This window comes from Nyctereutes procyonoides, unplaced genomic scaffold, assembly GCF_905146905.1.
Source record: "Nyctereutes procyonoides isolate TBG_1078 unplaced genomic scaffold, NYPRO_anot_genome, whole genome shotgun sequence".
NCBI classification, from domain to species: domain Eukaryota; kingdom Metazoa; phylum Chordata; class Mammalia; order Carnivora; family Canidae; genus Nyctereutes; species Nyctereutes procyonoides.
The window spans coordinates 30,478,933-30,497,784 of NW_026575047.1; the positions used below are offsets into that span (position 1 = coordinate 30,478,933).

The window sequence follows — 18,852 nt, forward strand, 5'->3', positions numbered from 1 at the left end:
TGGGTCATGAGCTGTTGCAGCCAGGTCTCCCCTTTCTGGGGCCTGGGACCCATTGCCAGGCAGCTCTGGGACAGGAGGACAGTGATGTGCCTAAGCTCTGTCCAGCTACAACCTGGCACCTACCTTGCCTGGCTACCTCTCCTTAGGACCCTCAGGGACCTCAGCCTCAGCATGACCTAAACCCAGTCTCTGGATGCTCCCATCCCTGCCTCCTTCAGAGCAGCCAGTCCAGCCATTTCCCCTGTTGGACTCTGGCTGTCATGCCCAGTGCAACAGAGAGGCAGATCTTGAACTCCCACTGGGGTGACGCTCACCCTCTACTGCCCTTCAGGCCTCCAGCCAGGTCCCGTCCTTCTTCTGCTCACAGCTTCCCAGGCTCTGGGACCAGGATCCAACCCCCACTCCTCATGGGGATGAGCCTTGCCTCCTGCTCCTCATGCCCTAAGCAGTGGATGCCTTCCCCAGAAGGCTCCACTCACCTACAAGCTTGCAGGCCTTGCTTCCTCTCCCTAGAACACTTTACTCTCTCCACTGCTCACTTTGCCTACCTTAAGGGGTGGGGAGCTATTTCCTCTCTGGAAGGCTCTTCCCCTAGGAGACTTGCTAAACCCCCTTCCTCCACTAAGCCTCCGCCCCTTAAACAAGGTCTAAAACTGTACTGCAGGGGCAGCCCCAGTGGCTCAGCGGTTTAGCGCCGCCTTCAGCCCAGGGTGTGATCCTGGGGACCAGGGAACCGAGTCCCAAGTCCGGCTCCCTGCATGGAGCCTGCTTCTCTCTCTGCCTCTCTGTGTGTGTCTCTCATGAATATATAAATAAAATCTTAAAAAAAAAAAAAAAAACTGTACTGCAGTACCCCCTCCCTTCCTCAAGTGCGAGGAGGAGCCTTGTTGGTTGGGAGCTTCCCAGGAGGCAAAGTGAAAAGTATCCTGTTTCCTGGGCCTCCTGGCGTTGGAGCCAGACCCGGGGTCCAAGAGACCGCATGTCTCGGTTTGGAAGCAGCTGAAAGTGCAAGGGAGGCTCCTTCCCCACAAGGGCGAGGTTCCAGTGGTTCACTTCCCAGCAAGTCCTCCTCTGTCAGGAAGGATTCATTCCGTGCCCCTGCCCACACCTCCTAGTCAGAATCAGACTCCAGAGGCAGGGGTGGGGTCAGGGACACAGAGCTCCTTCTGCAGGATCAAAATGGGGGGATGGGGGTGGGCAACGCCGCTTCCAGGAGGGCCACCGGGTGTCCCGGGGACGGTCTCGCACAGGGAACAGAAACACGGCTCATTCGTTCAGTAGCCTGAATTTACTGAGCGCTTACTGTGTGCTGTGCACGGACGGTGTGTTCACACCGCCAGCGGCCGCCGGCCTTCTCCTCCCTGGGAGTGGGGGCGGGGAGAGAACGCGGCTCCTGGCGCCGCCGCGCGGGGACTGGGAGCTGCGGGGCCGGCAGATGGGGGCGGGGCCCGGAGCCCGGGAGGCGGGACCAGGCCGATGGGGGCGGGGCCTGGTTAGGGCGGGCCCGGAGGGGGCGTGGCCAGGCCGACGGGGCGGACCCGGGCGGGCCCCAGCTGCCTGGCTGCGGGCCCCGCCGGCAGGAGCGCCTGGCGGCGGAGCCGGGAGCCGCCGCCGGGACGGAGGGCCCGCGGGCCGGGAGCAGAGCCTCGCGGGTAAGGCACTGGCGGGGCGCGATCGCGTCCCCCGGACTGGCCGGGGCCAAGGTCCTCGGCTCCGCTGCCCGGGGAAGCGTGCGGGGTCGGGGGCGCGCTCGGTGTGCCCCGGAGGCCTAGGGGTGGAGAGCGGCGGTGTGGCGTCTGTCCCGCGTCTCCCATGTCCTTCTGCTCCCCGCCCCTTCCCCGCTTCTCCAGGCCCCTGGGGCTCATGGGTTGCACGGCACTCCCCACGTCCCCCCCCACCACCACCACACGCAACCCCCTGGACCGGGACTCTGTAGGCTGGGGGGGGGGATTTCCCCCTACCCGTCCTGGAAATCCAAACTTCCCTTGCCTCAGCCCACTCAACAAAGGTAGGAGGAAAGCTGCCTCTGGGAGCTGATTCACACTGAAGTGTGAGTGACGGATAGCCCCGTGGCCCTGGGGAGTCTGCGAGTGGAACTTGGAACAGTGACTATCAGAGAGGATGGCAGAGGGGATGGGAGAGCTCAGGGTTGGGGATGGACCCTGGCATGAGGGCCGGGTCCCTCCCAGCAACCCAGCTGTTTCCTGCTGCTCTGGGCCTTGGCTTCCCTGAGAAATGGTGCTGACCTAGTCTGCTTCCTCTGGGTGTTGGGGACTTAGCCCTGCTGCAGTGGTCAGTTGGAGCCCACTCCCTCTGCCACCTTCTGTGACCATGAGTGCCTCACAGCCTCTCTGTGCCTTTGTTTTTTCATCTGCCAATGCTGGTGATGTCTGTGCCTGCGGCCCGGATGGCCATAGGATGTAAAACACCTCTCAGAAGTGGCCCCGGCCTGAGATGAGGGCACTCTGTGGGACTGCTAGGGTGCCCTTGTGCATGGCACACATGTGATCTTGCTTCTGCGGCATCTAGCCAGTCCCCAAAACAAAGTAGGCTCAGGAGATGTTACTTGCAACGGTGGTGATATGAAAGTTGTCAAATTTTTTCTCAGTGGTCAGAGGGCTGAGGAAACATGGCAAATCCTGGAGTGGAAGCAGAATTCTAGGGTCATATCCAGCTCAGCACAGACTCAGTGTGGCCTCAGATCAGCCCCCTGTCCTCTCTGGGCCAGGCTTTTCAGAAGCAGAGGAGGGGGCTGGGCTCCATCACCTCCTGAAATCACTAGCTCCCCCCCTTCCCCCTCCCCTGTAACTTGACTCTGTCCCATATTGGAGCAGACCCTGGGCAGAGGGAGCAGGCAGGGGGGCAGACAGATAGATGGTCCAGGCCAGCCCCTGTCAACTGTCTGGGAAGAGGGGTGCTGCCAGGTCCTGGCCCTTTCAGGGAGTTCCTCAGGCCTGCAGAGTCAGGAAAGAACCCACCAAGGAGGCTGGCCTGGGAGAGATAGGAGGTGGGTAGGTGGGATGCAAACCTGTTTTGGCCCTTCCTTCCTGTTCACGTGGACAGGGGGAAATAAGGTGCTGAGGTAGCCCCTGCCATCCCTCCCCCCGATGTGGATGCAGGCACATCTGCAGCCCTGCGAACAAGAGATCTGAGGGAACACGGACCAAGTGGCCCAGCTAGGTCACAGAGGGGTGGGGTCCTGGGTTTGAACTTGGTCACCCCCATGTATCAGCTATATGATTTTGGCCAGAAGGTCTCTAGCTGCTTGGCCTTGGTTTCTTTATCTGGAGCGTGGGGGTTGAGTGTCTACCTCCTCCGCAGACAAGGGGCCAGTGGTGGCAAGTGGTTGGTTTTCAGTGACTGAGCCACTGGGGGTGCTTTCACTGGTCCTCTAGACTGGACAGCAAGGGTGAGGTCACATATGGAGAGGCCTAGGGCAAAGGGCAGGCTCCAAGTCCCCACCCACTTGGGTCTCGAGGCAAAGGCCTGAATCTATCAGGAGTGGCCAGGATTGGGGAGCCACTTGGATCCTCCTGACTTCTGTCTTTAGAGCTCTGTGGTGAGACACCGAGGCTTGATGACCTAAGTAAGTCCCAGGCACAGGCGTATGTGGTCCTTAAATAACCCCAGGGAGCACGGCCAGCCCCGGGCAGCCTGGCTGGGCAAGGTGGGTTGCTGGTGGCCTGTGGATGCAGGGTTTGCAGAGAGGAGGAGGGCTGCTCTCTGAGCCCTGGTGACAGCCATGGAGCGAGGGACTGACTGAGCCAAAGCCTTGGCAGTGGGGAGAGTGGCAGACCAGTTTGACCACAATGGCCTGGTGTGCGCTGGGTAAGGTGAGGACATGGACCAAGCGATGGTGGCAATGTAATAAGGGGCAGGGGGCCTGGGAGGCAGCGGGAGGGGCTATCAGAATGCTGTGAAGTCCTCCCCCCGAGGTCAGCAGCCTATCTCCAAAAAGCCTCCGGATCTCTCCAGTGGCCCTGACATTCATGGGCTGGGGAGCCCCATATGTGGGCCACCTACGTCCCAAAGGTAGTGGGGAAAACATTCTGGGCTCTGTGTAGCCTCGGGTGGGCAGGCCCAGTGGCGCTGCCTGACCCCCTCCTCACCACCCCCAAGGGCCTGTGCATGAGAGGGTGGACAGGATGATACCAGGAGACCTGAACTTCCTTAGTGAGACATCCTTCCTGGTCCTCAGGTGATAAAAGCCCCTGGCTCTGGGTCACACTGATGGATTTGGCCTTGGAGGCCAGGCTCCGAGCTCTCCTGAACGCTAGGAACAATACAAGTGAAATGCCAGCCCCGGCTGGGCTCTCACTGGGGTGGACCTTACTCTGCTCAAGGCGATAAAGGTCCCCCTTCACCTCCTTCTGTCTGCCCAGGCACCAGAGATTCTGAGGTTCCAGCCCCAAGGCCATCTGAATGGTCACCCCCAGCCCACCCCTGCCCCAGATTATAGACCATGCTGGAACCTGCTGGCAGGACTGGTGTTTCCTTCACCCCTGGCCCAAGGTCCAGCAGTGACTGACCCTTGGCCCCTGTGGGCTGGCCATCTCAGGTTTTTTGTTTGTCTTTTTTTCCATGTCGGGTTCTAGCACTCTTTGCCAGCTGGTCTCCTGGCATGGTGTGAGCTTGCTCGGTCACTGGAGTCAGTGTCCTGGGGAGGTCAAGGGGGTCTGAGGAGTTGAAAAGCACCCCTGTGGTATCCACACCCTATACCCTGTGGCCCTACTCTGGTTCCGAGAAGTGCCCTCTGTTTCCTTGTGAATCAGATGTTTATTGCGCGCTTGCTGAGCCCAGGGAGGGGATGGCCTCCTGCCAAGCATGCCTGTTCCAGGCCACTGGGTGGGGTGTGGGTGCCTGCCTGCTGGAGCCTGCAGAGAGAGTGAGTGCCCCCCCCCGCCCCGGGGGTCAGCCACACCAATGTGTGACAGCCCCAGAGGCAGTGTGTGTGCTGTGATGGTGTGGGTTCCCCTGTGGGCCCACAGGCTTCCTGGGGGCTTCTCGGGCTGGCACAGAGCCTCTGTCAGGAGGCAGAGGGCAGCCTCCCTACCAGCACAGAGCAGCCTGCGTCCTCGACGCTCTAGTTCCCTCCTTGTGAAATAGGGTAAAACCAGTTCTAACTCCTGTATCCTTGGGGAATGTAAATGAGATGCTGCCACTGAGCCCTCCCTGTAGGCATCCTAAGGCCCTTGAGGAGCCCCAGCAAAGCAGCACCCCAGGCCCAGGCAAGGCCTCCCGGCCCTTGGCCCCTCACAGACCGCTCCATTTTGAGGATGTGCTCCAGCCTCTCCTGAGGTGATGTTGCAATCCAGCAACCCTGTTCTGTCGTCTTCCAGAGACACGTGGCCTCCTACTCTGAGCTGCCTGAGGCCCTACCCACTGCCCTGAGCTGCAGTAAGAGCTGGTCATTCTCTAGCCCTCACTGCTGGCTGCCCCCAGCGAAGTGGCAGAAGGTCAGAGGTCAGCCTTGGGGCCCAGGATGCCAGGATGGGGCTGTGGCATGCTCCCATGGTCAACATGGGGCTCTGGCTGGGGGCCTGGGCGGCTTGCCACTCTCTCTGCTCTAGCTCTTGCCTCTGAAGCAGAGGTGGAACCCTTTAGAAAGCTATTACCCCCACCCTCTGCTGCTCCGTATGTGCTGGGTGCTCTGTGCACCAGTCCCAGGTCAGCACAGGCCCCAGGAGTAGGCAGGCCTACAGGCTGGAGGGCAAGACTTGCAGATGCCACAGGTAGCCACTCAGCCCTTGGCCCACCCTGCCAGCCTCCCTCAGAAGCAGTGTAATGGGGGCTCCTGGGGAGCTCAGTGGGTGAGCGTCTGCCTTTAGCTCAGGTTGTGATCTCAGTGTCCTGGGATCGAGCCCCCAGTTGAGTTCCCTGCTAAGCAGGGAACTTGCTTCTCCCTCTCCCTCTGTCCCTCCCCTTGCTCATCATGCTCCCCCTTCATCTCAAATAAATAAATAAAATCTCTTTTTTTTAAAGCAGTTTAATGAAAAGCCTAAGTATCTGTCCTACTTGGTGCTTGGGGGACCCTTGCTTGCCACCCCCCCCATCTGGGTGCCTCCTCTGGGCCCCCCATTCCACTCCTTGGTCATCATGTTCACCTCCCTGCCTTCCCCTGCCCAGCTGAGAACTCTCAAAGGACAGGGCCATATCTGAGTGATACTGCCCACCTAGACCTGGCACAGAGGTGGGGAGGGTGCATGTAGGCTCTCCCAGTGGGAAGTCCCCTGGAGCTTCACAGAAACTCCTGAAGGCCTGAAGGGCCAGCGGATGGGCAGGTCTCTGCGGGTGGGGCCGGGCCTTCTTTAAGGTTGGCTTGTTGCTACCTGCCTACATTTAACTGTCTGCTCAGCGTCTGACACAAATGTGCTCTGTCATCTTGGAAGGCCTCTGCCACCCAGCTTGGTGGAGTTGCCAATCAGATAATCAGGGGTGGTTGTGCCACAACCTTGCTGAAAGCTTTCCATTGTAGCCCCACAGCCCGGCCGGCCACCCGGGCCCAGCCATGGGCTGCAGAGGCCCTCAGTGGTCCCAGCATGGCACAGACGGGACACTGAGCTGGGGTATCCTCGGGGCCCCACCGTAACCGGAAGTGGTTCCTTTCTCTGTGGCTATTCCTTCCTAGAGACATATGTTAGGGCCAAGACTGAGGTCAGCCTGGGCTCCCCTGAACTACAGGTCACTCTGGGAACCTGGTCTTTGAGTCCCAGGAAGCCAGTCCCCTAGGGGGGGCCACCAGAGTTGGATGTGCAATCAGCAGGACAACTATGAGGAAAGACCTGGAGGCCCCAACTGGACAGGTGTGAGGAGGACTGCCTAGTGTCAGAGCAAGAGGAAGGTATGCCAAAAACTCAGCGCCCACCTTGTTTCCTGAACAACGTCAGGAACAACATCTCTCCCTGATGCAGCCGCTTCCGCTCCTCCTATTTGGGGCCAGAAAGGGATGAGCAGTTTGTGCCAACTCCCTGGGTCCCCTCACGGCAGGGCAGATGCAGCACGGGGATCCAGGCCCTGACAGGCAGGTCAGTGGTCAGCTGGGCAGGCAGAAGGTAGAGTGGCTGTGTCTCCTACCCCTCAGCCCAAGATGGGAGGTGGCTTCCCACTGCCAGTCACTGTCAGGCCTTAAACCTCTGGGAATGCAAGGTGGTCACCTGGGGCTGAGCAGGGTGCTTGGTAGTGACCTGGCCTCAGAGCCCCAGTGGTTGGTGTCAGGCCACCAAGGCCTCCCTGCTGACCCCCCAGCTCTTGTCGGGGCTGACGGTGCTTGGCCCTAGAGGCACAGGCTGCAGCCGCCCTGCACAGCTGCCCTGCTCCCGACCGCATGCCAGGGTCTTGTCTGTGTTGTATCCCCAGCTGGTCACCATTCCCCCACATGGTCCTCCTCCCCTCTGCCTCCTGTCTTCTTTCACATCCGCTCAGGAGCGATATGCTCCTCTGACGGACCTTATCATGATGCTGCGCACCTGCTACAGGCCAGGGCCAGGATCCCCGGTGCCAGCTTCCTGTCACAGCGAGCTATGTGGGGGTGGGCCATGGGGGCAGGAGATGTGATAACCTGCCCCCAGACCAGTTTGGTTCCAGACCATGGGCTGCAGCTCCCAGGGGAGGGCACTACCTGGCTTTTCTGTCAGGGATCTGTCTCTGGTCTGGTGGTGGGGTACAGTGAGAGTCCCCGGGGTTGGGGAACATTGAGCAGTTCTTGGGGTCCACTATGGAGCAAAGAATGGAGCCTGTCTCCAAGGCCTCCACCCTTTCTGGGGTCCTGGGTGCCTGGCCTCCAAAGGTTTGCCCCCTGGGGTCGGAGCTCTCTGAAACCAGTCTTCCCATTGTCCTGAGACTGTGACTAGAGGGTGAAATGCTGTGGTCGGTGGTAGCCGAGCCCACTGTGGGACAGGAAGTTGCTGGGGAAGGAAGACGGTTGAGAAAGAGAACCTCCCCTCCTGAGGGGATCTGGGAGGCCCTGCACCAAACCCCAGTCTCCTGATAGCCAGGCACCACGGGGGCAGCGGTTCTGGGGCTGGGTCTTGGGAAGTGGGGGGAGACCGCCTCACTCCAAGCCCAGGCCACTGGGCTACATGCTGAGTCATGCACCCCTTAAAGACCTGCATGGAGCCCTCTGGGGTGGCTGGCCCTGTGGTCCTGGCCCTGCTGGTGGGCAGTACCCAAGAGTGGCATGGGAGGTGCCATGGGAATTATCCATGGTGGGGCCTCCTTGAGGTGGAGGCAGGGAAAAGGACGAAAGGTGGGCTGGTGTGGAGGCTATAAAGGAATGGCCTGGAGGAGGCAGAGGGCCTACAGAGGTCAGGCCCCAGGGCATGGGAGGGTCTTGAGCAGGGGTTGGCCTGGAGAGGCTCCCGCAGGCCCCCACTCCCTGCACAATGGCTGTGGGGAAGCATGGGTTGATGTAGGGGGGTGAGGTCAGGCCTGCAGGAGGCTAGCAGGTGGCTGGGGACGGGGTCCACTGACCAAGACGGAGTAGGTGACTCTGCTGAGGCAGACTTGGTGGTACTGACTGTGCACACCCCCCATTCCAATCTTCTTTGCCAGTTTTTCTGGCCCACAGTGCTGTGACCCCCTGGCTGTGTCCCTGGAGAAGGGGAGGGTCTCCTAGAGCACCCACCGACGTGGACCCCCCCACTTGGTGCAGTCTGCCCCAGCCTTGTGGCAGGTTCCGGGCCAGGGGGAGGCCTTAGGGGCTGGCACCCAAGAGCTTGCTTCTTGGCTCTGCTGACCACCAGAAGCCTCCACACCCCTGGGAGCCTCAGACTGAATGCTAGATGAGAGTGCTGTTCATGCTGCCCCAAGGGGCAGATGTCAGGGCGAGGCAGACACTTGGCCCCAGGGACATGATGGAGATTTTCAAGGCTCTATGCAGGGGCTAGGGTGTAGGGAAGTGGGCAGCAGGGAGAGCTCTGGCCATGGGCTCATACTAGTAGGGGCTGTGGTGTTTGGGGGTCTGACTGGAGCTTCTCACTCCTCAGGAAGGGCCTGGCCTGGGATCCCTAGGCAGCCACCAGGGATCACCCTAGGTAAGCTCCCACCAGAGGCCCTCCTTTCCAGCCCAGCTGGTTCTGAGAATGTCCAGACTGCCTGGGGACCCCTAAGGGACCACTACCCAGCCTGACTGTGGGGCCTCAGGGAGTGTCTTGGGTGATCTGAGCTGGGTCCCAAGGCCAGGCAGGAGTTTGTCGGGTGGAGACAGTATGAGGAGGTCAGGGCAGGGGTGTAGGAGGTGTGCAGCGTGCTGGAGCACCAGCTGGCTGAGGAGCTTGGACTTCAGCCTGAGTGCAGTCGCCTTTGGGAACCCCCTCTGCTGCGGCTGGGACAGTGGCCCAGACCCCGGATGGCATGGGGGTGGGGGGAGTGGGAGGCTGGGCCTGGGGTGCAGTCTCACAGGACAGCTAGCCTGGGGAAGGGGATGGTGTGGAGGACAAAAGGATGGCTGGATGGAGGACCCCCCTCTCACCTCGCCTACATTGGGAGGGGCAGGGGAGACTGGCCAACCTGGGCCCCTGCCAGGCTTTTTTCCTCACTGGGCCTCTGAACAATGGGGCAGTGTGAGGACGCCTGGGAACAGCCTGGTCTCCCTGTGGGCCTGTGATGAGGGGCGCAGGCAGGAGCCAGCAGCTGTGAGTCATCTTGTCCAGCGCCCAGGCCCGGGGTTCCCAAGGCAGAGGAGGAACACGCTGCTCTCGGTTCCTCTCCCGGAGTGTGGGGGGGCTGGCCTGGTCCTCCTTCCCCCTTCGGCCCCTCTCTCTGGCCTCTTCCTCTGGGCTCTTTCCAGCTCCCTGCCTTCTGGGCCTGTCTCTGGCTCCTTGTCTCTGTCCAGCCAGAGACCCGGGCCAGGCCAGGGAGTGGCTGTAGCTTGCTCTCTCCACCCCGGCCCTACCCACTGTGGCCCAGGCAGGGGGGCTGGCCTGTTCACCAGGGTGCCCCCCTCTCCTGGCCAGGGGGTTACCCCAGGGGATAGCCAGGAAGCGGGTAAGACCCGGCCCAAGTGTGAGAACTGAGGCCAAGCTGAACTTTACTGAGTAAAATGTGACCAAAAGCAAAAGACAATGCAATAAAATAAAAACCTCAGGGAGTCAAAGCTGATCAATAGCATCAGAGACAAACATGGTTTGAGAACAGCTTAAAAACAGTAGTGTCAGGGATGAAAGGATAACAGCACATGTATTAAAACAGAAGAGAGACCTCACTCTACAAGGTTGAAACAATCAGGGAAGGGGCTCTGCTGTGTGGACTCCCAGTGGTGGGTTCTGGCAGGGGCTGGGGGAGCAGGAGGCCAGAGCTCCGCTGGACAGTGGTGACCTGGTCTTTTGGTGACTGAGTGCTCCAGGGACCCGCAAGGGTCAGTCCCCTGGCCAGAGGATCCAGATTGGAGGCCACACCTCCTGCCCCTGGGCCTTGGTGCTTTTAGGGACCCTGTCCTGGAGAAAGGTAAAATGCTGAAGAGGGCCGTGGCTTCCTGCCATCCGAGGGAGGCCACCGTGGCAGGAAGGATACCAACGAGATGGGCAGTGGGGCAGAGGGCAGAGCAGCCACGGCTGTGGGGCTTGTGGCTGCGTCCCTGACGGCTCAGTCTGAGATGACTTGGCAAGTGGCTGCCAGTGTGGAGGGCTCATACAGCTGCCTTGACCTGGCCTGGGCACACGTGACTGTCCGTACAGTGCACCCCTCATGGCTCACCTCTGGAGCAGTGGGCTGGTTCTCTCTGGCTGCTTCCTCTACTGCCATCCCACCCTAGAGGAAGCTTCACAGCCTTCGTATTCCCACTGTGTTCCCTTCTTGTCACCTTTCCCTGGTCCTGAGATCTGGGCTGAGCCAGGACCCTCCATGCTCAGAGACCCTGAGACTAACTGCTGGGCCAAGGGTCTGTGTCAGAATTCCTGGAGCTGTCTTCTTTAGTCTTCAAGGTGCCATTAGCAACAAGCTCATTTGGGAAATGAAGAGGTGAGGCTGAAGGTGTGAAGTGACTTGTACCATGTGCCCAGAAGCCAGGACAGGACCCTAGGCCTAAATGGGACCCTGGCCTGGGAGCTCAGCCTAGGAGCAGGTCTGAGATCTCATCCACACTCAGCTGGGCAGGTGGCCCTGACAAACAGTTCTGGAATGAGCCTGCTTTTGTCCCTCTTGTCTGAAGATGCATGCCTCCTCCTACCCCAACCCCAGGCCCTTTGCACTAGCTGCTTCCTATCTAAGACACCCTCCATGTGATTTCCTTGCTTGGCTACTTCATGTGGAAGCTTGCTCCCAGGACCTGGCTGATGTGTCACCATGTCTGAGTGGAATAGTTGTCACAAGGATGTGAGTCAGAGGTGGCTGCCTCCCCAGCAGATTGGGAGCCCCAGATGAAGGGTGAGGCCAGCTTGGATCCCAGGGTGAAGGATGTGCTGTTTTCTGGCAGGTGGCAGTGCCCTGACTGCCTCCCTCTGTGCCAGTACCAAGACAACTTGGGGATTAGGGTAATGCCACGTGCAGGAGAGACCAGGCCCCCATGACTGCTGCCCAGCCCAGCCCAGTGGTAGACAACAAAGACCATCCTCTGGCCCCTCCTTCTCAGTTTTCTTCGCTATCCAGTGGGGCTTGGCCATGGCTCTGTAGGGCACCCACCTTTCTGATGGAGATATTATTCCTGGAATATCTAGCTGCCTGCTCCTTGGCTTCATTTGAACCTCTGCTGAAGTGTGGACCTGTCTGTCCACAGAGCCCTAGCATGGAGCACCTAGCCTTAGCACTGCTTGCACTGCTGAGCCCTCCAGCTCTTGGGACAGCCCGTGTTAGGATGGAGACTGAGGCCTTGGGTTTTGCTTCTTGCCAGACCTCGTTCTGGGGTAAGCACCAGCTCCCCTCCCCTGTGGGAACTGGCAGCAGTGAGCAGGGCTCAGAGTGGGAGCTTGTAGCCGAATGTCTCCTGACTGGGCTCCCCCTGGGCCTTGGATGTGAGTAAGACAGAAGCAGACTCTGAGCCCCATCAGGACAGGCTGGCATACACCTGCACCCTGCAATCTTTCTGCCCAGTGCCCGATGCCTCCTCACAGCTCCAGCTCTCTTCTGGTTGCCCTCTGGGCCGATACGGGTTCTGCCCAGGTGGGAACCACTGTCCTTCCTGAGAGGAGGCTCGAGGGCTCCTCTGTCTCTTCCTCATGCCCCTCTTAGAGCTAGCCTTGGCAGGCAATGCCAGGCTGGGTAGTGTGGGCAAGGTGGCTCTGGGCCCCCGGGGCAGTGCTGGCCGCATGGCCATGCCAAAGCCCGCTTAGCCTGTGCTTCCACCCTGGAATACAGAGGAGTGTGTACCCTTGAGCAGTGGGGGACCAAGTAGGCCATGGGGCTGACACACTGGCGCAGGGTGGATATTCTAGTCCCTGCCCCAGCCCACTAGTTTGGCTTTCTGTAAGAAGAGGGGACTACAAGAAGGAAAGCATACTAGCCTCATGACCCCCATGCCTTGGCCTCAGCAAGTGGGGAAGCTGTCCCCTGGGACTATGCAGGTGACAGAGGTATCCCCAGGAGGGTCTGGTTGACCCTGAGGAGGCCAGCCTGGGGCTGGTGGCAGGAACTAGGCCTCTTTTGGGGGTGGGACCAGGCAGGCCCTGTCTGGCTAGGGAGGCAGGCCTACCACCCAGCACCGGGAGTGTCTGCTGGAGTCTTGAGCTTTCCCGCAGAATAAGGTGTCAGTGTGGCATGACCTTAGCACCAAGCATAGTGACCTGGGAAGGACAGAGGTAGAATAGGCTGAATTTGGGGAAGACTTACTCTCTGTTGGTTCCTTGTGTGGCCAGAAGTCAGCTTGTCTCTGACCCAGAGGAGATGCTCTCTGTTTCTGGGTATCCTGACCAAGGTGCTGAGCAGATCTCCTGGCCAACCATTTTCCCTTGGCCCCTGGAAGGTCAGCAGCAGTGTTGGGCAGCCCTATGCCTCGGGCGTGGCCCAGCAGGTTCTTGGGGTGTGAAGGTGCTGCTCGTCAGAGACAGTCACCAGCCTTGCCTTGTGGATAAGGACACAGGCTGGAAGAAGTCACTCTGGGAGGGGTCCAGGCCCTGCTTGGTGGGTGCCAGAGGCCCCCACGGATGGAGAAGTTGAGGTACTTGAGGCAAGATGAGTGGTTTAATTCAACAAATGAGGCTCCTGAACTGGATGCCATGGAGACCAAGGGGCATCAGCCTCGTCAGGGGGAGGATGGGGTGAGAGATCCTTGGTGCTTGCTTTCTGCTAGGCACTTTGCAGGAGATGGACAGGGAGTGGCTGTCCTCCCAAGCTGATGTTGAGGGAGGGGCAGACAGTCTACAGACAGATGCTGGAGATGTTCCAGTGCTGGAGATGAGGGGAGGGGCAGGCATCCCTGGGCCTAGAGCGAGTGTGCTGTGATGTGAGTCATCCTTGGGTAGAGTTCCCAGCACTACGGGGGTGTAGCTCAGAAGGGGGCCCATGGTGGGCCGGGAGACTGGAGGGTTCAAGGGTCTGGGCCCAAAGGGGTGGGGTGGGAAGGTGTTACCCAGCTCTGAGCAGGATGGTTGGAGAGAACTCTCCCTGTTTCCAGCCTGACCCTGCTGACTGTGTTTCCAACAGAATGCCAGCGACCAGGTACCCCTGCCCACCACGGGACAACCCGACTCCAGAGCTGTCAGCCCCACTCTTCAGAGGAGGAGGCTAAGGATCAGAGTGAGCCACAAGTTTATGAAAGGGGATTGAGCCAGGCCCATCCCCAAGGACGCCTGCACAGGAACCACTGTGCTATCCTGCCACCCAGGTCCTGTGGGCACAGTAGCCCTCTCATGGGGAGCCATCAGGGCAGGCAGGACTGAGCGTCTGTCTTAGGGGAGCACTCCAGGAACAAGGCTGATAAAGGCTGCCTCTACCAGCAGGCAGCCAGGAACTCAGGGCGGGGGTGGTGTGGACCAGGCCCACACATCAGCGCTCTGGAGAATCTTTTCTCAAGCAATTAAAAGTTGCAAACTTGTCTGTGTTGTGATGAACTGAAGTGTGAATCCTGAACGCCTTTGCTGGCTTGTGGTTTGAGGCAGGAGCGTGGCTCCGGCCCATGACGACGCCAATTTGTGCTTCCCCCACCCCAGACCCAGCTTGCCCCTCACCACAGCCTAGCGTGGACTGTGTCCCTCCCATGGACCTTTTGGCCTGATGGGCCTCCATCCTTCCCCCTTCTCCTGGCCAGGCCCCAGCTCCCATCTGGAGAGCCTTGCCCTCTCCCCGGCTCTACTGGAGCATGCTCTGGCCCAGGTGTAAGCCTGCAGCAGCCTCTGCTCCCCATGGGAGCCCCCAGCCCAGCTCACTCATTGCCCGGCTGCGGAATGTTTCCTGGAGGCAGAGATTGCTGGCCAGGGAGAGGAAGGCTCCAGGTGCTGTGGGCTGCTGTGACATCCAGGGACAGGGGTGCTGTGAGTCTTCCATGGGGACAGAGTTTGGGGTCCAAGTGTCCCAGAGTAGAAGCCCTGTCCCTGCCCCTGGTTTGGCCCAGGAGCCCAGGCCCACGTGGGCCTCTTTCTGCACTTCCCTTAACTTCCTTTGTCCTTGGACACAGAGGTGGCGAAGCTGCTTCCTGCCTCTGCCCTGGGTAGCCCTGAGAAAGCCCTGGGAGGCTTCTAGCCCCCAGCACCCTACTATCTTTCTGGGGATGCTGGCAGGCTCCAGTGCCTTGATTTGTTCTTTGCAGTTAGCAATCTTGAATACCTGCTCAATGCCAGCTGGCTGCTCACTCCCCCAAGGAGAGTCCTGGGCCATGGGTGGGCCTTGCCTGTAGCCACCCTGAACATCAGTTCTTGTCGACGGTCAGATTAGCTCTAAGTCACAATTCCTCACTGTGGCTCTGAGGGCCAGGCTAGGCACGTGCTAGTTACAGCCTAGACCATGTAGAGGGATGGTCGTGTGTGCAGACATAACTCTGAACTCATCTGTCCATCCATCCATCTGTTTTTCGGGCCCTGCTGTGGACCAGGCACCAACCTGGCTGTGGAGATTTGGTGGGACCCAGGCTAATGGGGAGTCCTGGGGATCGCCTCTATCTCTTCATTTTTTAAGGACACTTGCCACTGGATTTCAGGACCATCTGGCTAATCCAGAATGAGATCATGAGATCCTTACCTTAATGACATAGGCAAAGGTCCCTTTTCTGTATAAGGTCCCATGTATAATTCCTGGGGGCTAAGGCTTAGACATATCTCTTTGGGGACCCCCATGTAGCTCATGACACCAGGTGACCCAAGGCAGGGCCCTGCCTTCTACACTACCCACTCCCTCTGCCTAGTACCCTCCTGGCAGCCTTGTTCTGGAAGGCAGCTTCCAGCCCCAGGTGTGGAGAGAAGAGTGAGGCTCAGGGAATAGGGGTCCTAGGGCTGGCTTTGGACGGATGGACCCAGGCCCTGCAGGAGTGGCTGATATGAAGCATCTTACTTTGAAAGCTTGAGGTTTCCCCCGGTATGGGCACCAGCCGCCCTTCCCTGAGCCCAGAAGGCCCTCCTTGGCAATTTTTGCACTTGCGCTGCCCCCAAAAGTGGCAGGCAGGCACCAGGTTGGGCACGAGAGCTGGGGTACCTAGGGACATGGTTCCATTCCTCACACCTCCATTCTCTGGCCGTCAGCCTGGCGAGCACCATCCTCTTGAATGGCAGTGTCCTCGTGGGAGGTGCAGGTGAAGCCAGCACCAGCTTCATGCGCTGTGAGCACAGATGTGAAGCCAACTCTGTGCCCAGCTACATAGGTGGCACTGTGCTGGGGGTCGGCCTTGCTCCTGAGCAGGCTGAGACCCTGGGAACCCAGACTGAAAACTCTCCCTCTCTCTTTTTTTTCCAGGCCGACCCTTAGCCCCTGCCTGGCCCTGCTGGCCCCCTCCCACCCCCGCGGGTAAGTGCCCTACATCCAGTGTGGTTGAGTGGTTTCCATGCCTAGGACTTTGGGGCACCTGGTGTGCCATCATTTCCCTGGCTATTTCTACATACCGTAAAAGATGCTGTTATTGGAGAGGCTCTGTTTTCAGGAGTATAGATGGCAGTGTTATTTACTGCGAGGTTTGAGGACCTCTCAGGAGATAGGAGGGCCCATGAAGAAACTGAGGCCAGGGAAGAGGAGTCTGCAGAGGTCACATAGCAGCCCAGGGCTCCTGACCTCAGCCCCCATAGGAAACTCCAACTAGGGTTGGGTTAGCCGACATTAGTCTGACCCCCACAGGGACCTCATTCATGCCCCTCCATCCACTTCAACTCTGCTGTGTTTAGGAGCTGGAGGGCCCTCCAGGGGGTGAGGGCGGGGGAGGCCCTGGCTGCTGCCTTGACCTCAGGCCTGCTTACCCATACTTCCATCTGTCCAGTGAGGGCTGTACATCCCAGGGAGAGCCATTGGCTCCTCATTCTTATCACGGCAGGTTCTCACCCCTACACCTGTCCCTCAGCCTTCCTGGGCCTCAGCCACCTTGCTGCCCCTGGATTCCTCCCCACCCTGGGATGGTGTCCTGAGCCCTGACCTGTGTTTGACTCCTTCACCCCAGCCCCTCTCAGCAGACTTCACCTCCTCTGTCAGACCTGCCCCCCTCCCAGGCCTCCCCTGACCTAGTGCCTGCTGGGCCTGACAGCTTCTCTAGCCCCTTGAGGCCAAAGTGCCCAGCCCAGCGCTGCCCCCCTGGCTTGTCTTGGCTGGATCATGGCCCAGGGGCTCCTCACCCTGCTACTTTATCTCAACCCTCAGCATCCCTTGCACAGATGAAGAAATTAAGGCTCAGAGGGGCTAAGTAGGGTGAGGCCACATGGGTAGTACAGAAAGGAGGTAGGCCAAGTGTCCAGAGTGTGTCTTGTGTCTTGCTCTGGGGTTCTCTGTCCACCCCAGGCAGGCTGCAAAGGGGAAGAAGAGGAAGAAGCCCCCCCACCCCCCAAAGCCTCCCTCTTGCTATGTAAGGTCTGTCCCAGCCATCTTTCTGCCAAAAGCATAGTCTGCCCTTGGCCACCAGAGGGCATTGAAGCTGGCACAGGCTTGGGGGGGGCAGGGGGGGCCACGCTCAGCCTGAGGAGAGCTCAAACAGGAAACCTAAACTCCCACCCTCCAAGAGACAGCAAGCAGTCTGTAACCCCAAACAGTCCTCCAGGTGGCTTAGGGCCTTGGCAGAGGTCTGGGGCTGCGACCAAAGTGGGGGACAGAGGTCCCCCCAGCCCGGGAGTTCCAGTGCCCCAACTACAAGAATGAGGGATGGCTAGGTGCCAGCATGGTCGATTGTGGGGGATGTGCCCCAGGAAACCTGCTGGACGAGATAGCAACTCCCGGGGACCCTGTGCTCTGTGGCCTCTCTGACCCTCAGATCCTTCTGTACGGGTGGTCCTGGGGTGCTCCTTCCTTTGGCTTGCCCTGTCCTCTGTGGGAGAGGTAAGACCTTGAGGCCCAGGCTCAGGAGAGGAGGGCCAGACGGTGTGGGGGCTCAGCACCAAACAGCCTGGTCTTGAATCCTTGCTCCCCAACTTCTCGGCTGTGGGTCTAGGCAGGGGAGGAAGCCCTCCTTGGTGGGGCAGCATAGGCCTGGGAGGAGCCTGAGTGGGACCCGGGGCAGGGTCAAGCAGTGGCAGGAGCAAGCCTGGCATTGGCAGGGCCAGCAGGGAGTGGTGATCACAAGAGGTATGTAAGCCTGGCAGGTGCATGGGGGAGGCCTGTAGTAGATGAGGGAGGGAGGGGGAAGGGAAATGCCTGGGCCTTGCCGGGAACCTGGTTCCTTGGTCCATTGGTATGAAAGGGCAGAGAGGGAGGTAGTGAGCTCTCTGCCTGGGGTGGAAGCCTCAGCTTCTTGGTGTGGGGAGGGGGCTTCTGGAGCCAAGGAGGTGAGTCTGAGAGCCCGGGCTGTGAATGAGCTTTGGTGGTTTGCTGGCGAGAAGCCAAGTATGCAGAAGTGGCCATTGGAGTATGTGCGGTAGGGGACCTGCGGGGAGCTTCCTCCCTGGGGACCAGGACAGACCCAGCCTTGCCCCTGGGCCTGGAGAGCTGTGGTTTCTGACCACAGGATGGGTTGGGAGGAGGGGTCGGCTAAAAACTCAGCAGACCTGACAGCACTAACAAAGGGTGCAGCTCTGGGCCTCGGTTTGGCCTTGGGACCTTGGATGACAGAAAGCAGGAAGTGCTGGCGAGCTGGGGCTGCCCAAGGACCCGGCAACAGGCAACAGGAAGTGTCGGTGGGGAGGAAGCCCTGGAGGCCACAGGCCCCAGATGCAGCAGGCGGCTGTCAGCGGGAGTGTGCTCAGAGCAATGCGGGGCCAGCAGGCCTTCCCTACCTGGGGGAGGCCTGCTGCAGATGTGCCCTGTGACCCCTGAGTCACATGGCCTCTCTGGGCCTCAGGAAACCTGCCCCAAGCCCGTCAACAGACAAGAGGAGAGCCATGTGCTGGGTCAGTGCTATCAGGTCAGTGGGGCTGCCCTGGGACTGGGGACTCGGGAGGTGGCACTGGCCCAGTGTCTGCAGAACTGGCCGGGGAAGCTGAGCTCTGGACTCCAGAGTGATAAGCTTTGAGGAGAGCCCCAAGAGCCGAGTGGGGCACAGTGGGAACTCCACTGCCCCCCACCATGTGCTGCTCAGCCTGCATCTGGCTGAAGGTTGGGGCGTACCTTCCCACCGTATATGCTGCCGGGGGTGGGGGGTTCTGGGCTTGCAGTTTGGGTCCTGTGAGCACACGCATTGAGTGAGCTTGTGAATATAGATGAGAGTGAGTGTGTGTGTGTGTGTGTGTGCCTGGGGAGTGTGCTTGGGGGTCTGGCACAGAGCTGAGGGGGTGAGGGGCTCTCCTTATGAAACCAGGTCATGCCATTTCCCTCTGGTACTGCTGCTCACTGGCCTCCAGCCTCCGTAGGAGATTTTTGGTTTTGATT

At 59.7% G+C, this 18,852-nt stretch overlaps 1 protein-coding gene across 4 annotated transcripts in view; it reads left to right on the forward strand.

Moving 5' to 3' along the window:
• The first annotated feature begins 1,549 nt into the window (after positions 1–1,549).
• SH3BP2 (SH3 domain binding protein 2) overlaps positions 1,550–18,852 on the forward strand; it is a 34,275-nt gene continuing 16,972 nt past the window's right edge. The window contains exons 1-3 of one of the 4 annotated variants that reach the window (XM_055326432.1): positions 1,550–1,652; positions 15,811–15,861; positions 18,326–18,388. In XM_055326432.1, coding sequence (XP_055182407.1) covers positions 18,366–18,388 — 23 coding nt within the window. In that variant the 5' untranslated portion in view covers positions 1,550–1,652; positions 15,811–15,861; positions 18,326–18,365. Of the gene's footprint in view, positions 1,653–3,568; positions 3,587–15,810; positions 15,862–17,696; positions 18,389–18,852 lie in introns of those variants that run through there. The other 3 variants (XM_055326433.1, XM_055326435.1, XM_055326431.1) reach the window with 3 other exon arrangements.